Source organism: Poecilia mexicana, unplaced genomic scaffold (genome assembly GCF_051168715.1).
Source record: "Poecilia mexicana isolate PSO_F unplaced genomic scaffold, ASM5116871v1 scaffold_10, whole genome shotgun sequence".
In the NCBI taxonomy this organism is placed as follows: Eukaryota; Metazoa; Chordata; class Actinopteri; order Cyprinodontiformes; family Poeciliidae; genus Poecilia; species Poecilia mexicana.
The window spans coordinates 13,702,981-13,717,163 of NW_028263379.1; the positions used below are offsets into that span (position 1 = coordinate 13,702,981).

The 14,183-nt window shown below is 40.5% G+C and overlaps 1 protein-coding gene across 7 annotated transcripts in view; it reads right to left on the bottom strand.

Moving 5' to 3' along the window:
* Window positions 1-382: 382 nt before the first annotated feature.
* Window positions 383-14,183, bottom strand: part of med12 (mediator complex subunit 12) — a 28,768-nt gene continuing 14,967 nt past the window's right edge. Inside the window, exons 20-43 of one of the 7 annotated variants that reach the window (XM_088009438.1) lie at window positions 13,426-13,557; window positions 13,076-13,300; window positions 12,843-12,987; window positions 12,639-12,759; window positions 11,851-11,961; window positions 11,653-11,766; window positions 11,102-11,238; window positions 10,754-10,933; window positions 10,450-10,521; window positions 10,187-10,350; window positions 9,348-9,509; window positions 9,057-9,258; window positions 8,774-8,883; window positions 8,554-8,689; window positions 8,140-8,289; window positions 7,426-7,785; window positions 7,197-7,338; window positions 6,902-7,071; window positions 4,000-4,077; window positions 3,694-3,908; window positions 2,706-2,886; window positions 2,336-2,581; window positions 1,392-1,473; window positions 383-758 (exon numbers count right to left, since the gene is read on the bottom strand). In XM_088009438.1, coding sequence (XP_087865564.1) covers window positions 721-758; window positions 1,392-1,473; window positions 2,336-2,581; window positions 2,706-2,886; window positions 3,694-3,908; window positions 4,000-4,077; window positions 6,902-7,071; window positions 7,197-7,338; window positions 7,426-7,785; window positions 8,140-8,289; window positions 8,554-8,689; window positions 8,774-8,883; window positions 9,057-9,258; window positions 9,348-9,509; window positions 10,187-10,350; window positions 10,450-10,521; window positions 10,754-10,933; window positions 11,102-11,238; window positions 11,653-11,766; window positions 11,851-11,961; window positions 12,639-12,759; window positions 12,843-12,987; window positions 13,076-13,300; window positions 13,426-13,557 — 3,673 coding nt within the window. In that variant the 3' untranslated portion in view covers window positions 383-720. Of the gene's footprint in view, window positions 759-1,391; window positions 1,474-2,335; window positions 2,582-2,705; window positions 2,887-3,693; window positions 3,909-3,999; window positions 4,078-6,901; window positions 7,072-7,166; window positions 7,339-7,425; window positions 7,786-8,139; window positions 8,290-8,553; window positions 8,690-8,773; window positions 8,884-9,056; window positions 9,259-9,347; window positions 9,510-10,186; window positions 10,351-10,422; window positions 10,522-10,753; window positions 10,934-11,101; window positions 11,239-11,652; window positions 11,767-11,850; window positions 11,962-12,638; window positions 12,760-12,842; window positions 12,988-13,075; window positions 13,301-13,425; window positions 13,558-14,183 lie in introns of all 7 variants that reach the window. The other 6 variants (XM_088009439.1, XM_088009436.1, XM_088009437.1 and 3 more) reach the window with 6 other exon arrangements.

Here is a 14,183-nt window from a genome sequence, read left to right on the forward strand (position 1 = left end):
AGTTCTTTTCTCCAATGACTGTCCGCTGGACTCCAAGTCTTATATTGGTGCATAGGTCATAAAATTAACATTTTCAGAAACAATTTTGGGTTTTTCAATGATAAATCATCTAAATTAATAAACACTTAAATGTGTCTTGCTGTGTGTAGTGAATTTTTACAAGCTTCATTGAATTACTGTAATAAATAAGCTTTTTAACTCTATTTTTATTTCTGTAGATAAAATGCTTAAATTCTGTTTATGTATTTCAGGATTTTTATAAGATTTTAAAATGGTAAGAAGGTCTCCTACTTTAATAATGTTTGTCATTGTGCATCCTCTAGGACTGATCTCCTCCCCCTGAAAAAAGATGCTCTTTGACAGCCAACACAAGTACAAGACATAAAAACTGACATGATTTTTTTAATGAGAAATACACAAAACTGGAAATGAAAATTGTACAAATTGAAATAAAAAAAAAGAAGCATTATTTTAATTGTATTTTTTTTACATAGGCTCTTAATCATTAAACATGTTATATCAGGTTCCCTCTTTTGAAAATTCATAATTTTACAACTGAAATCTTGCAGCCGGGGGTTTGGTTCATCATGATCATTTAATGGTCCTTCCCAATCTTCACTTCCTGATTCTTTCAATTGACTAACTTACAGAACAGATATTTGTTCAAACAACAAGAATTTACCCCCCCCCCCACCCCAACAAGACTATAGACGAGCATGATCAATAGTAGGAACTGGTGCTTTGTCCTGGCTGTGTATCTGAAACGAGAGAAAAACATTAGCCAAATGTTTGAAGTTCAGGAACTATGGAGGAGGATTAGGGTCACTGAGTTTTTTTGTTGTTTTTTTTTCCTACCGTTGCTGAAATGACGAGAGAAAAAAAACGATGTAATTGTGACACAAGTTATTTTGCTCTTTCTCTAGACTTCAGTTCATTTTTCTGGTTGAGACGCTGCATGTTTGGCCAATTATTCCCTCTGGTTTTGAAGGCTGTACAGCTGGAAGAATTTCTGCTCCTACTTTTTTTTTTTTAATTAACTTCTGGACTCTTAAGACTCGTAACCATAGAAACAAGGTATTGTTTTTGCAACTGGGTGCGTCCGATTAGCATCTCAAAAGCTCAAATGCTTAAACTATGACCACAAATAGTTAAAAAGGAGTGAAAAAGTGGAAAAAAGCAACAATGAAGTCAAAAAGACTATTTTAAAATGCTTTTGGGATAAAAACATGCTTTGGCGTATATTTTATTCTCAAAATTTAAACTGAATTTTGACTTCTAACTTTATTCTGTGAAAGAAAGAAAGACTGTAGCTGTTTTTCTCCTACAGACCCTGATGCTCTTTCATAAACAGGGAAGAAAAACAATCACGGTGTCAGACGGTTTTGACTTACTTGAGAGTTGCTGCTGCAGCTGCCGGACCAGCGCTGCAGTCTGCTGCTGCTGTTGGGTCTGCTGCATCCCCGGTCGAGGAAACTGCAACAGATGTGCACAGGTTTATCCGTCAAGCTGTTTGTTTTGCACATTTCATACTGCAAACACAGCTGGACGACAGTGGATAATTGCAAACAAAACACTGCAAAAATGACTCCAAAACTCTCATTGTGTAATCAATCAAACTTATTTTAAATAATTCAAGAATAATAGTCTACATTTACGGTTTCAATTGATCATAGCTTAAGAACTAAACCTAAAGTTGTTGCTTTTAGGATGCATCAGATTCAAATGAAAAAGTATCTCTGACAACAGGAACTGCTTTTAATAAAATCAAATAAAAAGTTTTATTTCACACTGAATGAAAACACCCAAGTGGAAAAAAAGACGAAAAATGCATCAACGTTTTCAAAAAAAAAAAAAAAAAAAAAAAAATTTCACCCATTTTTTAAAAAAGATTTTATGGTCTGAAAAATCATCAAATCATGAAATACATACATAAATCCACCATTTTATCAACAGTAAAATGTTTTTGTAGCTTTTCTATAGACAGGCATAATTATGGTGATCATGATTTATGTGGTGGTTTGGGTCATTAATCCTGCTGCCATCCCATAAAGAAAAAAGCCAAAGAGAAAGCTAAACAAATGAAAAAACAGTTTTAGGATTGCTTATTTGGCAGAGTCAGTAAGTGTGGGCTCCATATTATCCAGAGAATGCTTTATGGACCAATTTATTTTGTATTTAATCATTTTTAAAGCAAACTCAAGCTGTTTAGGTAATTAATTTATAGAGATTCAAATTTAGTAAATCGGATACAGGAAATTAAATGTGAGAAACCATAAAATGTCCACACTTCTCCAGCTTTTTAAAGACTGGACAGAAACCCTCTGTCTGGTCTTACCATGGGCTGCTGAGGGGGCAGCGGCTGCATGCCCAGGCCCTGGTTTTGCGTCTGGCCAGGAGGGGGAACAGCCGACACCTGCTGCTGTTGCTGCTGAGGCACCTGCTGCTGCTGCTGCTGAACCTGCTGAGGCTGAACCTGCTGCTGCTGCTGCGGTTGCTGCTGCTGCTGCTGTTGTTGTTGCTGCTGCTGCTGCTGTTGTTGTTGTTGTTGTTGTTGTTGTTGTTGTTGCTGCTGCTGCTGTTGCTTGAAACACAGTAAGACGAATGAGTCAGAAGGACTGTTTTCCACTCCATAAGTACACATTTAAACCTGCAGGTTAAATGTGCATGAGGATATTGCTTGTATAAAAGCCAGGTCTGTGACATACTCTGAGTGCTTGCTGTCTGAGGAATGAATGCTGTTGCTGCTGTGCTGCTTGCTGCTGCTGTACTGCTTGTTGCTGTTCTGTCAGCATCTGATTGGCCCGAGGGTTTGTATACATCCCCTGCACTCCCAACTGACCCAGGCCGTGCATGACAGAACCCTGTTGGATGGGCTGGTGTGGAAACCTGATGATTACAAGAAGAAAGAAGACACAGGTAGTGATGAATATAAATGTTCTGACTGGAAAACCGGCCAAATACAAAGAATAATCATCTTTACTTGCAGATTAAGTCATGAAATATAGTTTTTGAGCAGACAGCTTTTCTTTAGCAATAATATTTTAATACTTTGTGCTTCAGAACCACTGTAGAGTGTTGTTGGGCCACATTTTCCCACAGCAGATTGATTGAACTGCAGCCATAAGCCTGGAAGCTATCATCACAAACTTTATAAATAAGACTGACTCTCAAACTGATCATCTCACTTTATTGTTATTCATCATCTTTGGACTATATAGTTACCAAATAGACCAGATAGTTCCAGGACATGGTCTATTGGCTGAACATTTTGATCCTTTTTTAATAAACTTTCATACATTGGAGAGACGTTTGTGCTTATTTTAATATACTTTTTACTGACTAGTCTTGAACTATGAGGCTGACGTGTTTCACTAATGATTCCTGATCAATGAGTGGTGTCCTGACTTTTTTTTTTATCTTAAAAGTAACTTAAACTGTTAATTTTGTCAAATATATATTACGAATCATAAGTATTGATAGCTGCTTTGATCCAATCCCCACGGCGCAACAGAGTTAATGTTTGATATTAGCAGTTATTAGAGAAGTAGATCAATGTGTATTGAGATCTTTTTGAAAGCCATCACTGTCCAAAATTGTTTAATGCCTGAAACAATATAATAAAAATATATATTTACTTTGTTATTTGGATATTCTGGTCTTACTGATACTCTAATAAAGCGGCGTGATACCAACCTGGGCGTGTTCTGCATATTGTGTGGATACCCTGGCGCCTGCTGGTGAACGTAACCGCTAGACCTCTGCTGCATCTGCCTCAGTGGCTCCACCACACCCGGGTTGGCTCCTGGATGAGCGCCTGGGAAGTTCTGGGCTACGTAGGAGGAGGGAGCTATACCGCCACCTTGAGTAGGATGCTGCATGCCCATGTGCGATCCATATGTGGTATAGCCCTGACAACATATAAATATAAAGCAAATTGTGACTCTGCAGATAATTCCAACAAATGGGAACCAAAAAAGAAAAGCCACCAATCAGACGCACCTGTGATGGCTGCATTTGAGGATACGGTTGGTTCGGTGCCATCTGCCTCATTTGCGGCCCCATTGCATTTTGATTTTGCTAAGAGAAATGATGAGACGAATTAAAACATGAAAAGTCCAAAAGTATGTATCGAGTTTGACAAAACCCAGAAATAGGCCTGAGCTGGTTACAGCATCAAGGTATTAAAATGATTCAAACAGGATTTAAAAAAAATAAAATAAAATTCTGCCACACTATTCCTGTGGTCTCTCTTTTTAATAACCGATTCAAGAGTAAAGCTGGTGTGAAATATCTTTGGCTTGCTTGATATAATAGGATTCAGTAGTAATACTTAAAATAAAATCACTGCTTTGTAAAAATATTTCTGGTTTTCTAGTTTCTAGACAGAGCACTAGAGATTGTTTTCCATTTTATTAAACATTTATTTTTGTTGATCAAACATGATCCACGTCCCCGTTACAAAGGGATTTACCATTGTATACACACTTTACTGTTATCACGACGTGTTGGATACACTGTGTATGTTAACGCAGATCAACAACAAGCCTAACTTAATTTTCATGAGCCAGGAAACCGAGCATCTTGCTCCTTTATTACGGTGTTCTTGACAACTTACAATTCTTTACAAATGTTGTTTGAAAGGCTCAATGAAAGGGTTGAGTGAAACTACAAAAAATAAAACAGAAAATAAAATATGCATCAGCTCTTTATGTGAAATAAAAGCACCACATAAAACTGCTAGTGCCAGACAACATGGATAAGAGTAAACCTTAGCTGTTACTAATGATAAACAGTCGTTTTAGAGATATTTTCATATGTTAATTCATTGGATCATTAGCAGGATTTACTATGCAAAGATTTCTCAATATGCGTTCTTGTCTGTAGTTGTGAAACGTTATCAACAGCGGCCCAAGTACACATCCAGGCAAGAACGCTCAAAGTACCCGGATGTGTTCTTGCTCCGCCCATTTTATCAAGGATGCGTCGATGCATCTTTCTGCGGATTTGAACCAGCAAGATATCCCACAATGCAATGCGCCATTGCGCTTTTACCACTACTAATTTGAAAAGTAATTTTATCCCTCTATGCATGGCGTTGTCCTCGGGCAACAAACCACATTTCTGTACCTCACGTTGCTCCTTTATTTTATTTTTTGCGGGGAATGATTTAATTTGTTTTTAGGCGAGAAAGTAGACCTCTTAGCTTTATCTATGAAGCGGCCTTTAGCACAAGGTTGATCCGATTTTTGAACGCTAATTTCGGCCAGCCGTTCTCTAGCTCCCTCCTCAAGCGCTGGACTGTCAACAAATTTCCGAACCAAACACTCCTGTCACACAAATGTAAATAAATGCCTTGCCTTGTGACCAACTGATACAAAAAAAATAATAATAATGTTTTTACATGAGACACACCAACTATCCTCTATCAAAATTTTAAGTCATATTCAATATTTTAAATCATTTTAATATTAAATATGTTTTCTTCAATAGCTTCCAAATCGTGTGCCCCATTGACTAAAAATCAATGTGAAATTGTTCTACTAGACTGGAGAGTTGAAGTAAACTAATTTTCCCCCATTTTAGATAGAATGATCAGAGAGAAAAAAAAGCACGTCCCTAAGATTGGCATTTCATGTATGACAGTGAATTCTTATTTTTTATTGTTTTATGGAGGCAGCCCTTCAGGTGCCTGGATGTAAACCTGGAACCTACAGTTCCAGGTTTACATCCAGCTTCTCAAAAGCTCCCAAAGATTCTCTGCATTCCCGTCTCCTGCCATTATCCTCTTCAATGTCTCCTCATCGTCTTGACATCACCAAGAACGTCTTGTTCCAATCGTTGAACAAGCGTACTGCGTCCTTGTGAACTCGCTAAGAAAAGACTTTCAACTGTTCTTGTCGGTATGAAGTTGCTTACTTTAGAAACGGTCCTTGGGATAAGGCTAATCCCTGGGACAAACGCATTCACAAAACGATCTCTAAATAAGTTATTGTAAAACATATAATTTCAAACAGAACAAAGAATAGACTTACATCCATTGATTTCGAATGTGTAAGTAAAGATGTAGGCCACAGAAGGCGAAGTTTTTACATGGATAAGCAGGTTTTCTCTGTAAAAAGTTTTCTCAACTGACTAATGCTTCTGCTACCCATAATGCATTGCGACCTCAGAGTTCTCCTTCAAAATAAAATACAGATAAATCAATACTAACTTATAGAAGTATTTAAACGCAATGATAATCTTTTTAACATGAATTATTACAGATCAATATGAACTATTTTTTAACTTTTAGCCCTGGGTAGAACATATACATATAAATAACAGTTAATAGTCTGTTTTTAATAAATTGCACTGTTTGCTTTGTTTGATTTGTAATAAAGTAAGAACATCCCATTAGCTATCAAAACAGTAAAAACACAACACTTATTGAAATAAATAGAAAAATTTCTTTCACTAGTTTTGCTTGACCCATATGTGACTGAAATGAGTTGCTGGTAGGCATTTATTGCATTTATTACAATACATTTTGTTCTCGTGATAAATTCCAATTGATGTTTAAAAAAATATAGCTGTCCATATTAACGGGATTGTTAGGTTTACTATTTTCGCCGCTGTTTGTTCAATAAAAGTATCAATAAATACAAATAAATTTGAAAATATGACCAGACTTCTTTATATGATTGGTGTCCTAAAAAAGCAAATTACAAATTGAAATGTTTTTCAAGAGCAATATTTGTGTTTACGGGGCTATTATTGCTGTGTCATGCAGTCACAAACATACAGTTACCCAAAAAAGAAACAATAAATAGTTCTTATTGTCACTTTTCTCAATAGTACCACAAAATAGCGTAATAAACCTTTAAGTCAATGATACTGGATCTGGCTAACAGGACTGACTCACCAGTCGGACCACTAACTGCTGCCGTAGGTTACTCTGAGGCATGCTAGGTTGAGGCTTGTAAGACATTGGGTAGAGCTTGTCCATGGGTGGGTAGTTGGGTCGAGTGGTTATCATCTTGGGCATCTGTGTGTTGCGGTTTGGCCTGTATGGGGGCTCCAAACCTGGACCTCCTGTATGAAACAAAGGGCAGAGATGTCAGAGGATGTTGAGTGTGTTGCGGTTTCAGAGGGGGAGGATTGCTGCCGAGAGCCAGAACAGGACGTACGATTGGGATGAAAGTATTCTGTGGGCTGACCTGGAGGCAGGGGCTGATTCTGGGGGAAAACGCCCATGGGCTGCTGACCGTAGGGAATCCGATTATACAGGTTGGTCTGCACAGTCTCTGTTGGCACGTTGTGGACGTAGGCCATGTTGGCCTGTGTGCGGTTCATAAACTCCTAAAAAAGGAAAATAAAACAGTTATATTTAGAAATCATAGCATCAAAATCATCCAGAAGTACATTTAAGCTTCAGAGATCACTGACTTCTCCCTTGGTTGAAGTCTTCTTCTTCTTCGGTTTCTTCTTGCTGGACTCCGAGGCGACGGCAGCTACGCTCTTGTCCGCTTTCACAACCTCCATCATCTTCTTCTCCGGCTCCTGGGAGATGGGCGTCAGAGGCTCCTCCTCCTCGGGGGGAAGGGGAAGCGGCTCCAGGTAGTAGCTGCGCGGCTTGGGCTTCAGGTGGGTGTGATAGAGCAGGAAGCGCTGCTGCTCTTCGAACTTGGCGATCTTGCGGTCCACGCGCACCGTTCCGAACCATCCCCAGGAGAGCGGCGCCGAGTGCTTCAGACCCTCGAACACGTCCCATGGAGAAATCTTCTGCTTGGTTGAGACTTGAAGACCCTGAGTCAATCAGAGAACGGCTTCAATAAATAAGAAATGTGCCTTTAAGATATTCAGTTACATGGGTTTAAGCAAAGCACAAGACAGAAAGAAAGAACTCAGAACATAAAAAAGGAAAGAAACAATAACCCAAGAGAGGAAGGATTGGCTTAAGGAAGGGAGGGAAGGAGCAAAAGAGTTGGGAAGGAAGAACAACATGGAGAGAATTTGAAAGGGAATAAAATCTGAAAAATACAAATATTTTCCCGATACTCTTCTCTCTCTAAATATGGGTTTTCCATATTTATCCTGACCCAGAAAACACTGACCTCGAGTCCCACACTGTGGTCAGACCGGGCCAGAACCCTGGGTTACCTCTTTCTCGAAGCCTGCGATCTTATTGCCCTTGGTGTCGATCAGCGAGCCCTGAGGCTCACAGGTGATGACATCACGGGTTTGCTTCGGCAGCGGCAGCAGCTGGCGAACCTTCTCCAGACTCTCTGACTGCCGGTCTCCAAGCTCTTTCTGCAAGAATAAAAAAAGAAACAGAAAGACAGAAGGTTAAAACAGTCACTTAGACAGGATAAAGTCACGTTTTCTAGCCAGTTTCTACTAATTATTATTATTTAAACTTGTTGTTTTAGTTGTCTTCAAAAAGCCATAAAACCTTATAAAAGTATTTTAATATTTTCTCAATTTGATTTAGGCCTGTGGTAAATTTATCTCCATATAGGGAGAATCTGAGAATCTTTAAAACCAGCATAGGAGACACGGATGTGTCCGTCTTACCCTGAGCTTCTTAACCAGGTTCATGTACGCCCTCTTGTTCTCCTCCATGCCGCCCTGAGAGATGCTGGACATGTCAGCAGCCAGCGTGCCGTTTATCAGCACGCTCAGCATGTCCAGCACAGTGGTGAAGAGCTCACTGGGACAGGAAGACCAAAGTAAGAACCAGGCAGCCTGAGAAGCTGCAAAAAAATGTGCAGCTAAATAAATCGTACAAACTCACTTATTGGACTGCATGTCCACGGTGCCGCTGCTGATGATGTCGAGCAGCAGAACCGCCCACTCGGTGGTCTGCTGGGTGCTCCGCTGCACTGTGTCAAACATGCCACCAACCTTTTTCAAGACAGGAAAAACACAGCTTATATGAATGCTGTTCTGAGCAAAGCAATCAAAACGGAGCGTTTTACCTCGGACGTTATGTTTTTGGAAGGCTGTGTTTATATGTGCATGAGTAGGCATATTCATTTGCTCTTGTAAAGTGATTTAAAAAAAAAAAAGATGCTTACGAGATTCAGCCGTAACTTAAGTGCTTCATGCATCATCTGCTTGGCCTTGCAGTCGTCCTGGTACTGGTCTTCCCTCCAGTTGGTGACGATCTGCTGGACCTGGTTGTACAGGGAGGTGAGGAGGCCTTCCCTCTGCTCGTCCTGTCCCTTTAAGCAGGTCAGGACCAAAGACAGGAAGGGCTGCTGGCTCAGCAGAGACATGCTGCAGGCGGAGAAACGTGGAGCTTAAGTACCAGTAAATATTATAAACACAAGCGTTCTGAGCTGAAAGACATTAAGTCTGCGGCCTACCTTTTCTGTTTCTGCCGGTCTCGCTCTTTGCGGGAGGAGGAGCCGAGGTGCTGACCTTTCTCCAGCTCCTCTCCAGCTGCCTTCAGGACGTGACCCTGAACTGAAGTGGGCAGCTTGGCGATCAGCGGGGCGACCAGCCAAACGCCCGACCTTTCTGATGAGCTGGTGGAAATAACGAACATGTCAGCTTTGATTAAAATCGGCACTTCATCACCGTGAGAATTAAAGCTACAAGTGCAATGATTGCAGTTTTCTGGCCGATTACCAATATTTAAAAAGCCTGACCACCGACTGCCATTTTGGGTGATAATGATTTTGTTTGTTGCTTTATATAATCATTAGTCATTAAGTTGGCAACAGTGAGGTGACTATTGTGACCTGGTGAGCCGGTCATGCAGTTCTCTGTCAGACCAGAGACGGTGGCTGATTTTCTGATGTTTGCTGAAGTAGATTCTGTCGTGAACAAGCTTGTTCAAGTGATAAGTAATTAAAAATCATCAAAAATAAGCCAGTGTGAGATTTCCTCAGTGGGTTTGTTTAAAAGGCTGAATGTTACACAATAATTTCCTGAGGTCAATCTACTTCCTGGTTCAGAACAACAACACACAAAATTAATGCTTGCTGCCAGCAGATAAAAAAGAAAAATGGAAGAAGTTGTTCCCTTCTATACTTAGGAGATTTAATGCCTATGATGAAAAATGTGGACACAGTTAGATCTTTAAGAGCCGATATTAAGATGTAATCAATTTTGAAACCTTTTTGTCACAATACTTAGAACAAATTTGTTAGAAAACTTTATAAAAGAAGGTAAAAAAATTAAATAAAACCGACAGACATACCTTAAGATAGGTTTCATCTTGCTTGTAGTGCTGTTGCTATTGGTTGCAGAGCCTCCTTGGACTGTGGCTCCATTTCCTGAGGGGTTACTGGAGTTCATCTCCGCTGATTTCTGGAAAACCTCAATTGTTGCCTTTGCTATGTTCTCCAGGAGAGAGCAAAGCTCCTACATCACAAAAAGGAAAATATTGTCGTATCTTGCATCATAAAACACTGCAACCTTTTTTTCTTTAAATACCGATATTTTCTCTGAAGTTGGGTTTACATTGTTTGTGCTCTGCTTGATCATGAGCTGCAGCTCCAGAGACGACTGTCTCATTGTCCATTGGTCCATATTCTGCAAAAGAGACAGAGTTATTGTTAATTTTCTTCATAGTTTAAACTTAGGCTGCTACGGGCTTAAGCTGCAAGAATTAATACAATTAGCCAGCAGAGGGCAGCAAAACTTCACTTTTGCAACTAACCATGGTCCAAACTAAATTTATTTAAGTAAAAACAACTAAATAGATTGAAAATACATATGGGTTTGACTTGGAATGAATATATTTGTCTTTCTTTTTCTCCTGTACCTGAAGGATGCGTTTGATTCGCTGCCTCTGAGGGTTGTCGCCATCGTCGCTGTCCAGCTGGCGGTGAGGGTAGCAGATGAGCTGCAGGAGCCGCTGGGCTTGAATGTTTACCAGCACCGGGTCCTGGAGGGCACTGCTGTCCTCGGAGAGAGACTTAAGGCAGCGTTCTCCGACCCATTCCTACAAGAACCCGACAAGGCAGGCAACCAGGAAAGAAGGAAAAACATGAAACAGCAATTTGGGAAACGCAAGAAAAGTTAACAAGTTTCACAGGATTAAAAGTTTAGTTTTTCCCGCACATTCTCACGCAGATTCAACCACTGGGAGCTCACAGTTTCATGTTCTCACCTGCTGGCAGATCGTCTTCAGGACGTACTTTGCGTACACATCCAAGCTGGCCGTTTCTATGGAAACATTGCGCCCGTCGGATATGTCGTCGAGGCCGGCGGGATGCGACAGACCCGAACCTCTCAGCTCTGCATCGCCTGGGGAAACATTAGAAACAAGTAAGAAGCAGCAGAAGCAGCAACACTGATCAATAATCTACTTCAAATATAACATTAGATGCAAAAAAGAAACTTCACAATTTCAGGATTTTCAACCATGACTTACTTCCAGAGTTTTCACTACTTTACAGCAAGTTTTATAAAAATAAACAAATATATTTATTTAAACACAAAGCTGGCAGTGAGGTTAAGGCATTTCTACAGTGGACAGACGATTAATTGATGGGTGGATGGGCAAACAAGGATGCACAAACAAACTGATGGACAGATGGATGAATAGACGGGCAGATGATGGATGCACGCAGATGTATGTATGGATGGACGGCGGTGTAGAAAGAGGGAAGAACAGAACTAAGCTACAGAACTAGACAGGAGTACTGCAGAGATTCCTACCCAGCATGAAAACAGCTTTAAGAACGGCAAAAACCGCTCCGACGACGATGCTGTTCTGCGAAGCGGCGAGAAGGTGGCGATCACAAGACGACCGGATGCCAACTGAAGATTTGTCTGCAAAGTTAAACGATTGCACCAATCCATTAATGAATAATCGCAGCTGAAAAACAAGAATGTGTTTGTGTTTGAGTCGGGTACCTGACTTGACGCCATCTTGGGGGACAGGGTTACGCTGTGGCGTCTTGAACAAGTGCAGCAGGATCCTGCATGTGAGCCGAGCTCCTGGCTCAGAGTCTTGCTCGCTGCACGCTGGGGTAGAGATTAGAACTGAGTTTCCTTTAGAGTATATGTAGATTGGCTGCACAATGAACTAACTTAAAGTTTATCCTGATAACTTTAAACCTTCTCCTCCAAGAAAGCATGTTGCATTCACTGGGGTTGATTTAAAAGCAGCGAGAAGAAAATATTTACAAAAAGTGAATATTTTTGTAAATATATTACTACACCTTAGCATTTACAAGGTGTAGTAACAATATAACAACAAAACAGCATGGCTGAATGAGGCTCCCTCTCTCTATAGTGGAGGAAACAAAAAGGATAAACTACAGAAAGACAGAGCCAACAACAAAATACATTTATTATTAGCCTATAGAGGTAGCGCAGCTATGCTCAGCATATGGCATGCTTCCTGTCCATCTGCCTGACAAGGGAAGTATCTCTCAACAACATTGTTGTGTTTGCCTGTCAGCTAAAAAGGGTCACATGTTTTTTTTTTTGTTTTTTTTTCTGGCTGTACTTCCAGCAGCTCTTTTATTGCAGTACTGACGATGGAGGAAGTGCCAGAATTTGGACAAATAAGAATGGGTCAGATTTTGACATAAATGTATCCCTTTCAAATGTTTTGGTATTGATTTTGTCGAAGGATGGATTATTTTGACATCCCTAATCAGCGAAAAAACCCTTTCATGGTGAGTATGTGTATTTACCTGCATTAAGGAGGGAAGGGATGGCCACACAGCGGACCAGGTCCTCTAAGAGCAAACACTGCCTAGCAATCAGAATAGCCACGAAGGTCGCCAGCGAGTCATGGAAGGACAAATCACTAACCTGAGGGAAAAAAGAGCAACAATCAAGGACACAGTGATGCATCGGGTAACATGCAGAGGCATAAAGAGGTACGCAGGACTCACGTCAACGTTACAAAGCAAATCGTTGAAGCCGCAGTTGCCGTTGTTGGAGGAGCAGCAAAGAGCTTTGAGAATGCCAAGCCACTCTGCGCTCAGAGAGCGACAATAAGCTGTCAGCTCTGCACACAGGATCCCAATATCATTCACCCTGAAATCACAAAAGCAACCGATGAAAAAAAAAACAAAAAAAAAACATCCCAGTAAACAAGGATGTGCAGAATATAACCACCACTCACCTCTCCGGGTCTCTGTGGTCCACACAGACCTCCATGAGCACGTTGCACACGAAGCTGTAGCGGTTAGCCGGGCTGTCGTTGAGGATTTTGCCCACCATGGAGTGGTTGTTGTTAGCTGAAGGGTTGCTGATTGTCTCCATCATGAACCCAGGATCCCATAGCATGTTGGAGTCTGACGGGTCAATGTTGCAGTAGATGGAGTTTTTCACCTTGGAGCAGAACTCGCTGTAAAAGTGCGGAGGGGATGTTCAGAAATGACCTGGCTCAAAAAGGAAATAACTGCTGAAATGACGCTCCACCGCCAAGACAAATGCAACTTTTCGGAGGCTACAGGAAATTGTCTGACTTGCCTGAATATCTCTCCAAATTTGTTCTTGAGGTGACTGCAGGAGGTGTAGAGGTCGTACAAGTAGGCCAGGATGCAGCGCTCCGCAGAGGAACAGTCTGCCGGGTTCACACCTGACTTCACCACGATCCGCAGCCTAGTCAAAGGTTTACAGAAAGGAATCAGCACAGATTCTTTATCCAAATAAATAAAACACTGTTGTTTGGACCAAAGCCTCATGTGAACATTCTCAGAAATCTAACTACAGTAGAATTGAAGATACTGAATTTAAACAAATGTTAAAAAAGGTAAATTCTGTATCTTGTCTGGATTTAAATTTCTACATTATTAAAACTTTTCACAAATCATACAACAACAAAAGTCTGAAGTTAGTTTTCCATTCTCATATCTTGTTTCCTATCGGGAACAAATGTCTCGGTTGAATTAATATAGTTTTCAATAAAAATGTCAGAATGTGAATCATTTTGGACTCAAACAAATACTTGGTGGGTGATTTAATGGTACAAACTAACGCGGAATGCAGAATTTTAGTTTGATGAAAACCCTGAAAATGTAAAATATGCATCAATAAAACAGCTTTATTTTACATAAACGCACTAAAGAAGTTCACAACTTTTGCAAAGATAAACCCGTTTGAAGGAATAGACAGCGTACCTTACTAAAGAAAGAATGTAATGAGTTCATTAGACTGTAACAAGTGCAGTGCGCTACACAACTAAATGCAGACGGGTCAATCATCCCAGAAGATTTGCAATTGACTTA